This window comes from Mauremys mutica, chromosome 21 (genome assembly GCF_020497125.1).
Source record: "Mauremys mutica isolate MM-2020 ecotype Southern chromosome 21, ASM2049712v1, whole genome shotgun sequence".
Lineage (NCBI taxonomy): Eukaryota > Metazoa > Chordata > Testudines > Geoemydidae > Mauremys > Mauremys mutica.
Genome location: NC_059092.1, coordinates 6,752,513 through 6,764,829, shown reverse-complemented (window position 1 = coordinate 6,764,829; position 12,317 = coordinate 6,752,513). Strand labels below are relative to the sequence as shown.

At 48.2% G+C, this 12,317-nt stretch overlaps 1 protein-coding gene across 1 annotated transcript; it reads right to left on the bottom strand.

Annotated features, from left to right (window-relative positions):
- Positions 1-4,876: 4,876 nt before the first annotated feature.
- On the bottom strand, positions 4,877-9,840 carry FNDC10 (fibronectin type III domain containing 10). Its single transcript, XM_044996613.1, has 2 exons — positions 9,790-9,840; positions 4,877-9,160 (listed from the first exon to the last, which is right to left on the bottom strand). Exons 1-2 carry the CDS (start codon positions 9,838-9,840, stop codon positions 8,411-8,413), a joined length of 801 nt encoding a protein of 266 aa, XP_044852548.1. The 3' UTR covers positions 4,877-8,410.
- Between the last annotated feature and the right edge of the window lie 2,477 nt (positions 9,841-12,317).

Below are 12,317 nucleotides of genomic sequence, written 5' to 3'. Positions count from 1 at the left end.
AGCACATTCATCTTCATACTATCGGTAGGGAACACCAGCCCCATCATATGCAAACACATGAGCCTGCCAAGCAAATAAATGATACAAGCATCTCTTCTGGGGCGAGCGATAAGAGAAGGAATAGTGGGTGCATTACCGCGTAGGTAGAGGAATACAACTCGGCGCAAGCACTATTAGGGACTAGATAAACTGCGCACACAGGGTTTGGACTGCCCGACGAAATGGCATTGTGCCCTGCCACTATGGCAGCTCCACCTCGGTCAGCAGAGAAAAAGTAGGGTCCAGTGGTTACAGGGTCAGCTGAGGACTTGGGAGTCTTGGGTTTAATTCCCTGCACTGCCGCAGCCCTCCTAGGTGACTTCAGGCAACTCACTTAGGCTGAGATTTTTTGAAAGTATTTAGGCACCTAACTTCTATAGTTTTCAATGGGAGTAAGGCACCTAAGTCCCTTTAAAAAGCCGCTCTGGGCCTCAGTTTCAAGTCTGTTAAATGGGCATGATGCATCGCCCTACCACGCAGGGGTGTCATGTGGATAAATACAGTAAAGATTGTGAGGCACTCGGGGACTGCGGTGCCGGGGTCCAGAGAAGTACCTATAATAGAAGGATCAAACCTCTCCATGTGGATCAAGTCCTAACTGGCTGCTGTTACTTATCTGCTAAAGCATCTCAGGCCAGACTCCACCCTGAAGTACACACCACCAGGGGCGGCTCTGGGAATTTTGCTGCCCCAAGCACGGCAGGCAGGCTGCCTTCGGCGGCTTGCCTGCGGGAGGTCCCCGGTCCTGCGGATTCAGTGGCAGCCTGCGGGAGGTCCGCTGAAGCCGCGGGACCAGCAGACCCTCCACAGGCATGCCACCGAAGGCAACCTGCCTGCCGCCCTCGAAGCGACTGGCAGAGCGCCCCCCGTGGCTTGCCGCCCCAGGCACGCGCTTGGCATGCTGGTGCCTGCAGCCGCCCCTGCACGCCACCCAGTGCTACCAGCTTCAGGATGCCTGGCTGTGGAGAACCTGAGCCCTGTGCATGTGGACTGGAGGCAGAATATTGTCTCTGCAATAAACGTACCCATTGTCACAGGGCAGGGCAGAAAAAGTTCTCAGGAGGCTCAGATTTGAATGCAAAATCACTGCCACTGGGTAATCAAGCTTTAATCCAAACGGACACCAATTTATTAGAACCATCATGGTGGTAATGCCTAGTGGCCCTAACCAAGATTCGGGCCCCATTGTGCTCGGTGCTGTACACACACACTGTAAGGACTGGTCCCTGTAATTAGACACAGCAGACAAAGGGACTATCATCATCCCCACTTCACAGATGGGGAACTGGGTCACTGAGGGATTAAGAGACATGCCCAAGGTAGGAGTCTGTGGCAGAACCAGAAACTGCATCGGGTGTGACGAGGGCTCCAGCATGGGGCCAGGAAGGGTCTGGTACATCCCGCCACAGCAAGTCTGAGTTCAGTGCCTTAATTACAAGATCATCCTTCTTTGATCTCGCAGCCTCTAGCTGCCTTTCCTTCCATTCTATTTTACAATCAGGACACAAACAAACAAATCAATAAGTAAAAGCCCTCCTGGAGTGTCTCTGTTTCTTCGGAGCTCCCTGACCTGGGGTCTGGTCAACCAAACCCTCTTCTCTCTACTCAAGGGCTGAATGAGTTAAAGAGGCCCAAAAAGAACAGGAGTATTTGTGGCACCTTAGAGACTAACTAATTTATTTGAGCATAAGCTTTTGTGGGTCCCTCTTTCATCCCTGGTGATAATCTCTCCAGGTCTGAGTTGAGACAGGCTTGGACATTGCAAGGGAAGCTTAAAAACCCCCACTGCCCTGAAAACAGTGCAAAGACTGGATCCGTTTTTCAACTTGGGTGGCCCTCAAAGAGAGAGTGCAAATAACACTGGGGGGAGGACAGAAGATGCATCTGCTCACAATTGGCCTGCAACAGGACTTTTATACAGGAACACGACAAGGTAGCTGTTATCTACCATTCCCCTCCCCACCCCCTCTTCTTTCTACAACATTTTGGTGAAAAACAGCCTAGTGGTCTGCAACCCTGCAAGATTACTACTCCAGGTATCCATGGAAGCAAAGTACCAGCCTTCCCTTCACCACACAGGGAAGCAAAGCACATTGAACTTTCCCTTTAATGTAACACAAAATCTAATGTAATTTAAAAAAAACAACCAACACACCTTAGCCTGAAGCTGAGGCCATCTCTGCCTGGGAGTTGAGATGATTCAAAGGCAAAGTCAGTCCGAAAAGTTCCATTTGCTCGCCTTTCTGCAAATACCGATTTTTCTCCCATTTAGCACACGGGCACAGAGAAAATTTGCTTGCAAGCATAATTCAGCCGCATCCTATTTTAACAGCTGCACACGTGGCCTGCAGACTGCAGGGTATTTGTGTGGAAAAGTAGCAGCTAAGCCCTGAGTCCAAACACCCCTTCGACTGCAGCATTTGGATTTTTAACACCCCAGTTGCTAAGGCAGAGACAACACAGCAGAAGCTATTTCCATTTTCCCTCCATAATATTAATAGACAATGGTCAGCTCCCTGGCTGGTGTAAATCAGCACAGCGCCATTGAAGTCCATGGGACTGTGCAGAGATACACCAGCTGAGCATCTAGCCCCAGCTCTTTAGAACTGTCTGAAATGGAACAAGATCAATCATACCCCTGCAGCATAAGCTGGCTAAGAATGTTTAATTTCATTGCCCCATTTTATACAATCCAGTTTGTCTGGATCCAATTACTATCAAGGCACCTACAAGTAACATCCCCATTATTGCTACATAGGAATTTCCTTATTCATGCTGTAGAAAAAAAATCAAAACCATCAATTGCAAATGGGTTATTATTGAACATGTTGTTTTCTTGTTTTGCTTAACCATATACAAAGGGAGAGAATTATCTCATTTTTCCTGCCCCAACGCCGCAATATATTGTCAAGATTTAATCCACTGAAAGCCAATGAGAAGCCATTCGATATTGTTTTACACATCCCATCCATAATGCATAGAAATGAATGTAATGCTGATAAGATAAACCTTCTGAGAGTTGCAGCAATTCCCACAACAGGATTAATCCTTTGTAGTACATCTTGTTGCTCTTGTTTCTTACCCCTCCCGCCCAACATGCTGCAGAAATGCAATCCGCAAAAGCAGATGTCATTGCTAGAGGGTCTCTTTATGGGGGGGAAGATGTTGTAGCAAGTGCATTTTCCCCACCAGTATCTACCAATGCAGCTTGTTTGAAAGAGCCACACATAAATCTAGGAATTAACTGATGTTGTTCTGCTAGCGTAACTGAGATCAGGAGCTGGTTCTGTGAGTACATAGATTAAAAAGTCATTTGTGGTTGTAGGAGGCTTGGGTCTGGAGCTAAGAATGTCCCATTAAAAGGGTAGATTGGGATAGTTTCTATTTCAAAACAAAAGAGACACTGATCATTTTGGCTCCGTGGGGCTCTCACAGGGGAAAGATCAGCACTATCAGATCTGATTGAAGGGCTGGGGCCATTACCTGTATGCTGGATTTACCTATGTAGATAGCAATCTCTTTGGGGCAGGGGCTTTGTTTCTCCCCCTCAGTGCTTGGAAAGCGATTAGGGGTATTACCACACTCCACCTAAATAACAGTTCACTTCACCCACTGCAGAAATTCAGCCACCTTTGGGGTGGGGACTGCACTGGATGAACTACCAGACAGGGCTGTTTTGACCATGTTGTTATTAGTGGGGAAAGTGATTCAGTAGGGAACGTAGTGTGTTCAGAGTCTTTAGCGCATGTATTTAACTCCTCTTATTAAAATACGGTCGCTACTGTGATCCCCTCTTTACAAAGAAGCTCAAGGAGAAGATATGTGAAAAGAAATTGTGTAATGTTTGTCCCAAACTATGGTTCATCAATGATGGATGATGAGAAACGAAAATAGTTAATTTTTAATGCTCTTATTTTAAACGGCACATAAATCTGAATGGAACATTGAATATCAAGCCAAGTAAGAAGTAAATGGATTGGGCCACCGCTTCAGCTGATGTCAATGAGCATAGCTCCCTGGATCTCAACGGAACGATGCCAATTTACATCAGCTGAGGATCCGGCCCATTATTTGGAAAATAAAACAGTTGTTAAAGCTGATTCTATTTATTAAAAGCAGGTTAGAAGTCAGATAGTCTGGATTCTAATCCAGGTTCTGCCAGAATAGTTCTGTGTGACCTTGGACAAGTCACTCAATAACCTTTCTGTGCCTCAGTTTCCTCATCTTTAAAATGGTAATAAAAATACTTACAACTGCTTGCAAATTACTTGAGATCCTCAAATGAAGCACCGCTGCAATTCTAGTATACTGGCCAGAAATCAAACCAAAAATATGGGTGTTGAAAGTTCCAGCACAGCTGAGAACATACTTGCTGTACAGCTGAACCACCAGTGTTAATTTTTTTTTAAAGGAAATATTTTTACAACTAATTTGCTGAGAAAAGCACACAACAGATGCAGCACTATAGGGCCCGATCCAAAGCCCAGTGAAGTCCATGGGTGACTTTCTATTGACCTCACTGGGTTTTGTTTCAGGTTCGTAGACATGTGGGGCACTGAACAAGAACAAAGAAAAATAAAAGGTGTGCACAGAAACCCTGTATGTTGGGGGCGGGGGGGCATCTTTGTGCAGAAGTGTTATGCTGGCAATGTTTTCCATAAGGCAGCTGCTCAAAAATTCCATGTGTTTCTACCTGTATAACAATGTTGCAATAATTTTACAGCAAGCAATATAACTAGGACAAGCCTTAGGTGGGTTTATCCACTACGTGAATCAGAAAGGACTTCTAACTCACCTGATCAAAAAAGGTATCAGTCAGAACCTATAACGTGTATATTATGTTCTTTTAATGCATTAAGGTCAACTCCAAGGTGATACAAGGCTCATTAGTTATACATTTAACTTTCAAGTCTGGCAATTCATGGCAAGATGAAGGACAAGACAGCAACAGCGAGTGACGGAAATGGATAGAAATGTACAATATTAGTTCCACTCTACTAATCCTGCCTAGGATTGACCATAGGGTAGATGCATGCGAGGCCTTCAAAGGAAACTAGGCCAAATTCACTGTGGGCTTAAATCCACTGAATTTAATGGATTTACACAAAGGATGACATGACTCCACTAGGTACAACTTGTCTTAATATCCTTGAACTAATTTCAGATTATTTCACACATTCTCTCTCTCTCTGGGGAAAAACGTGAATGAAATTGTCTGTCAGGGCTCATCCCCTGATTGCAATTATATTTTAAATACTGTCAGGTGGTTTTAAACCAAGGTTCAGAGGCAAGAAACTCATGAAGGGAAGAAGTGTAATTTACAACAAGCTTCTCGTTAGAAGGAAAACATGAAGAAATAATGAAAAAGAGAGAGGTATTTTTGTCTGACAAAATACAGACCTTCAGCTTCCTGACCACCCTGAAATTATTTCAGTCCTAAGGGAAATAAGTTTGCTTCTTGGATTAAAAACACACACGGGGGGGGGGGGGGGGAGAAATGTAGTCTGTAGTATGGCTGTGCTCATCTGATAAAATACAATATTTGTACTAAACAGATCCTAGAGGGTTTCTACATATGCCATCTACTTACAAGTTTTAGGTCGTCCATACTACCTAAGAAATGCCCACTGGGCATTTACTGATTATAAACATATTTGTTTATTCAGACAAACACTTTCGTTTCATACGTGATCTATTAATAATACGCTGTTACATAAACCCTATTTCCCCCCACCATTATTTTTTAATGTGATATGGCAATACTAAACAAAAACTAACACAGAAGATCTAGGAAGGTAATTTACTCTATTTTAAATATATATTAAAATTCAAGTAATATTCAGCTAGCCTAGGTTGATTTTCCTATTAAATAGACAAACACTGTGAGAGGTACACATGTTCCTCTAACAGTTACAACAAGAACAGAAAAGCCAATATTAATGGGTCAAACTTTCAATACTAAGGCACAATGTAATGAATACTAGAGTTTAAGTAAACTCCTAGTTTACTGTAGCATCGAGTGACTGGATTACAGCTAGTGTTCCTATATTAAAAATACTCAGCCACTACAGAACAGAATTCAGAGTTTAGGAGGTGGTACTTTAGTGGAACAAAGGTGTATTGCATTAATAAAAGATGGGGAAGCGAAGACTAGTCACAGTAGTTATTATTGTGTATTTTTCACACCATTATAATTAAAGCTCAGTTCATGTTTCCATTATGAATCCCAGTTTTCAGACTCCGTTAAATTGGCCTTTTTAAGCTGCAGCAGGCAGACACCTGAGACACATTGGCTACAGCCAATGTTTTTTTCTAAAAACACTGTTACTTTTGAAAGAGCCTAGTGCTGTTGAAACCAATGACAAAACTCCTGTTGATTTCAATAGGGACAGGTCTGTGCCCCTGAGTTGTTGAGCTGCTTAGCATAGGGCTTGATCCAAAACCCACTGCTGTCAATGGGAGTTTTTCCACTCAGCTCAGTGGACTTTGCATCAGCCCCAGAGTTTCTTAAGCTTTATGGATCTACTCTCTTTGGCCAAGTTTCAGGATAGCATTCCAATTCAGGAAAGCAATTAAGCACATCTAAATCCATGGGATTTAAGCATATGCTTAAAGTTAAACATGTGTTTAAATGCTTTTTTTATTTGAGGCCTCTGAAAATACGTTAGTTCACTTTCAAAACTGCAATTTTGCTGGCACTTCAAGCAGATACCTGATTTTTATTTTTAACTCACTGAGATATTTTAAGTTTGAAAACTGGGTATGGCTCAGGCAGAATAGCTGCTTTTTAAATTTTTTTTTTTACAAAAAATATAAAACAAAATTCCAAACCTTTACATGATACACTTGGCAAATTTGCTATTAAAACAAAAAGATCTTGGTATTTTAACAACTGGTCTGCAAATAAAATGAAGGAAAACAACTTCACAAAAAAGATGGTACCTAACGATATATGTGCTGAAGAACAGGCTTATATCTCTGAATGCTTTAAATCAGCACTAATTAATATGCCTAATTTTGATCCTATTACTAACTTACTCGATTTTACTGTGAACTTTCCTATGTAACACGACTGCAAAACAATGCAACAATCTAGGTTATGGCACATAGCCCCAACTCCTCACACTTTCTTTGTGGAATGTTTAGTTCTAAAAAATCACAATAAAATGCACACATCAACATTATCTCGGAGGTTGCTTATAACCCAATCTTTCAGGATTCCATAACAATACTTACTTTTCTATTAGTAATGTCTGCATGAGCATGCCCAACCACAATGACATACCTCACAAATATTTCACAGTATAAGTTCTTTATCACAGACCACTGATGTTCAGACACCTGAATGTGTGACTGTTTCTCCCCTGCTTCTTTCTAAACACAGTTTTCTTTAGCTATTTAAAACTTCCCTTGGTCTAGTTAAGACTGATCTATAGAAAGTCCTTTATGGAAAATAATACCGCATACAACTCTAAAGATCTTTGAGTCATACAATGGCACTGAGGTCCCTCAGGTTGCTGCAGATCTGCTCTGGGTGATGGCACTGGTTTCCTCTGGATTTAAGTTGTCCTTGTCGCCGCTAACAGGAATATTAAAGTTATAGGCTTTGGTAACCCCAAAGTGACGCTTTAATCAAAGTCTACCCCCTACAGCACTGTGATCAATATGCATTCTGGAGTCAGCTAGGAAGAAAAGTGTCCATCACTACCCTTGATGGAGAGGGATCCACCATGTCCCAGCTGGGTGGAGGGTTCCAGGCCCCTGGCTGCAGAGGGAGCTCCAGGCCCCGGTTCTAGGGGCTGGTTCCATCCCCCTGGCTGCAGAGGGAGCTCCAGGCCCAGGCACTAGGGGCTGGTTCCATCCCCACTGGCTGCAGAAGGAGCTCCAGGGCAGATTCCAGCCCCCTGGCTCTAGAGGTGGGTTCCAGATCCCTGGCTGCAAAGGGAGCTCCAGGCCCGGGCTCTAGGGGTGGCTCCCCACCCCTGGCTCTAGAGTTCTAGGGCAGATTCCAGGCCCTGCCTGCAGAGGGCACTCCAGCCCCTGGCTCTAGAGGTGGGTTCCAGGCCCCTGGCTGCAGAGGAAGCTCCAGGGCAGATCTCAGCCCCTTGGTTCTAGAGGCGGGTTCCAGACCCCTGGCTGGAGAGGGAGCTCCAGGCTGGGACTCTAGGGGTGGTTCCACACCCCTGGTTCTAGAGCTCCAGGACAGATCCCAGCCCCCTGGCTCTAGAGGCCAGTTCCAGACCCCTGGCTGCAGAGGGAGCTCCAGGCTGGGGGCTCTAGAGCTGCAGGGCAGATTCCATGCCCCCGCCTGCAGAGGGCGCCCTAGGGCCGGTTCCAGGCGCCGGCTCTGGGGCGCCCCCCGCCGGCTGCCCTACGTGCCCCGCTTGGGGGCGGGGGCGGCGGCGGCCCGGCCCCAGGCCGGCGGCATGAGGTTCTCGGTGATGTAGGCCACCAGGAGGCAGATGATGACGAGCATGACGCAGATGGAGCCCCCCACGGCCGTCATGGCGATGACGATGTCCCGCATGCCGGCCGGCTCCAGGCTGAACTCCACGCAGTCGGCGCGGAGCGCGCCCGGGCCGCCGGCGCGGTAGAGCGGCTGGAGGCACAGGCGGTAGCGCACGCTGCCGTGCGCCTCGGGCAGCAGGTAGTCCCGGCAGCTGGCCCCCAGCTGGACGCTGTCGCAGTGGAAGCGGGTGTAGGTGCCGTCCCAGGAGCAGTTGAGGGCGAAGCCCCGCAGGTCCCGGCCCGGCCCGCCGGGCGCCCCCCACTGCAGCAGGACGCTGCCGTTGCGCAGCACGTTGGCCACCAGGGCGCGGCCCGGCGAGCGGTGCGCCCTGCAGCTGGGCGGCGGGCACTGGAAGTCCCGGGCCGGGCTCCGGAAGCAGAGGCGGCCGCCGGCCTGGCCCTCGCTGAACACCTTGTAGGGGCACCAGGGCGCCGCGCCGGAGCTGTTGGCCGGCGGCGGGTCCCAGGCAGCGGCCAGCTCCCCGGAGCCCCCCATCAGCCTGCCCCAGACGTGCCCGGGGCGGCGCGGGCAGAGGCAGAGCAGGGCGAGCGACTGCAGCAGCGTGCCCGGGCGGAGCATGCTGGCCGGGCCGGGCCGGGCGGCACGGCAGCCCTAGCAGGCGGGCAGGGGCAGCGCTTCCCGGGCCAGCTCACTCCCTCCGGCTCCGCGGGGACCAGGCATCCCAGCCCGGCCGGGAGCGTCCTGCGCCGAGCCCAGAAAGGAGCCTCCCCCTAGCGCGCCCGCGCTCCGCCAGCGTCGGCTAAGTTGGCCCCGGGAGTCTCCGGTGCAGGGAGCGGTCGCTGCCTCCTCCCGGAGCGGCGCCAGGCGCCTTGCAGACCCGCCAACTTCCAGCGAAAGGGCTGCGCCGCCCCCCGGGCTGCTTCCCCCGGCTGCCAATGGAGAGCCGGCTCCGGCGTTAACTCTCCCTGGCCTGCGGAGCACAAACCCGCCTGCCCTGCGCTTCGGCAGAGCGCGAATGGGGAGAGGATGAAGCCAGAAGCCGAAGGGAGAGCGGGTGATTAAACCAGAGCCCAGGCAACGAATAGCTCAGACCCTCCCGCGTCCTGCAGGCAGGCACTGAACACTGTCAGGCTTTCAAGACGGGGGAAATAAGGCTCGCTCCTGCCCCCCCCCGGTCCCCCGCAACCCACCCCCCAAAAAAGCACCCAATCCCACACCCTTTGAGGCCAATGGAAAGATTCCCCTTAACTTCAACTGGGTTTTAGATCAGACCCACATACGTTTGGATGAGGGTTCCCAGTTTTGGTTGGACCTATTGCTGGAGGTTTCATCACATGACCTAAGCTTTAATTAAAGACTCCAGGACAATCCTAAAGGGTTGACACCCCCCATTTGGATCCTATCAACACCCACTGTACTTTATGGAGAGGGATGAAGTCAGGGGCCTCTACCCAAAAGTTCCATCTGTGTTTGACTTTTAAAGTATCCCTGCACCTGCGCAGTTCTGCTAGCGGTAGCAATGAGAGGAGATATGGACCAGTTTTCTTCCTGTAGATTCAAATCAAGGCTGGATGCCTTTCTAGACAATGTGCTTTAGTCAAACAAGTTACCAGGCCTGACAGAGGGTAACTGGGTGAAAGTCTCTGGCCTTGCTTAGGAATGAGGTTAGAATAGATGACCCGATGGTCCCATCTGGCCCTTAAAATCTACAGAGCTGTGACTGAAATGGGGAGTAACGGAATTCCGTTCCCTTTGGAACGAAGTATCACTATGGATCTGTTCTTCGCACTTAGCTCTGCCCTCATCCCTTTGCTGCAGTGGTTCTCAAACTTCTGTACTGGTGACCCCTTTTACAGCGCAAGCCTCTCATTGTGACCCCCTTTATCAGTTAAAAACTTTTTTATATATTTACCACCTCCATAAATGCTGGAGGCGAAGCAGGGTTTGGGGTGGAGGCTGGCAGCTCATGGCCCCCCATGTAATAACCTCCCAACCCCCAGTTTGAGAACCCCTGTTGTACAGGGTAGGCCCAGTCCAGCTGGCACTTCCTGCCATGTAGCCCAGAGTAATCCCATTGATTGACAGCACTGTACTGGATGGGAAATGTTTGTTTGAGGGCCCTTTTCTAGGGAAAATTGTAGGAAGTTTCCCATTATTGCTCAGACTCATGCAGCTCCACCAGCATTAGCAACATTGAGAGCTCTGGTGGAGACAGGTTGCAAGGCTGCCAGGTGTTTCTAACACTCCATCACCTAACCCTGCTTGGACCACACTGATATTGACCCAATGTTAAAACTGAAATGCTGTCGGAGGGCCACACAGTAACTGGATAGCAGGAATAGAACTAGGGTGACCAGATGTCCCGATTTTATAGGGACAGTCTTGATATTTGGGGCTTTTTCTTATATAGGCTCCTATTACTCCCCACCCTGTCCTGATTTTTCACACTTAATATCTGGTTGCCCTAAATAGAACCCAGGTGTCCTGGCCCCCTGGATCAGGCTACATCAAGGTGAGGGAGTGGTATCTTGGTCATGGAAGTGTTTTTGTTTTGATTTTCTTATAAACTAAAGGTTATGCTTTCAGGTTTAGAATTTCAATCTCATTAAGCATGGGCCTGGGGGCCAGGTAGGGTTTATTGGCCTTTCTGCAGAGGAATGGGGTGGGGGGAAGACTTGAGCACGACAAACTGAGTCAGACACAGGCTGGGAGAAAGGCAGTGAGGGGCATGGCTTGGCTACACCCACCATAGCAATTAGAGAAGAAAAAGGACTCGTTAAGGCATGCAGTCCAGTCCCTTGCTAGCTCAGGATACATCTATGCTGCAATAAATGGCTGTGGTTGGCTCCCGTAGCTGGCTCGGGCTGAAGCTGGGTCCTGTCTACACTGCAATAAAATGTATGTGGCACCAAGCTTCAGAGTTCAGGTCAGTTGACTGGGGCTGGCAGGGTTAAAGGCTGCGGGACTGAAAATTGCAGTGAAGATGCTGGAGCCTGGGTTCTCAGATGCTCCCCTCACCTGGGGTCTCAGACCCCAGGCTCCAGCCAGAGCCCGAATGTCTACACTGACATGTCATAGCCCTGCAGGCTGAGCCCCGGGAGGCAGCTGACATGGGCTCTGAGACTCGGTGCTGTGGGATTTTTACCAGTGTACACACACTCCCAGAGAGACTTGTAAACCGAAGCCACTTCCAGTCGCCAGAAGGACTCATCCATTCACTTAGTCTCCTGGGGTCAGCCATTTTCTGCAATACAGAGGGAAAGTGAAGACAACCATTGGTGGGGACATAACACCAGGCACACTTGCTTGACCACATAATGCTTTCAGAAAGCTCTTGAAAGATTTATGCTGGGAGCGTGTTCCTGCCGCTCTTGCCTTTGTCAAAATGCGGAAGCAGGAGATTCCTGAATAAAGGATGATAAAAATACACACGTAACCTCAACTCTTTGAGGATCCTTTGCACAGTTAAAGTGGTGGAAGCTGCTCTAAATCTTGCCTAACCCCAGACTCCACCCAACGCTATCATTTGCTCCAATTGTTTTATAAACAACTTTATGAAGAGTCTTAAGAGGTTTTAAAGCAGCAGAGAAGCCGGAAGTTACTACTGTACTTTCCCCTCCTCCACCAGTCAAGGGAGACTATAAATATTGCTGAAGGACAAGAGGCTTCATTTTGTTATTGTTTTTTAACTGTGAAATACTTCCTGGTCCAACACTGGCCCCATCATTGCAAAATCTTGCAAGGAAGAATTTTCAAATTACCGTTTGTAGAAAAACTTTGTTGTGATCAAGAATATGGTTAATGGTCC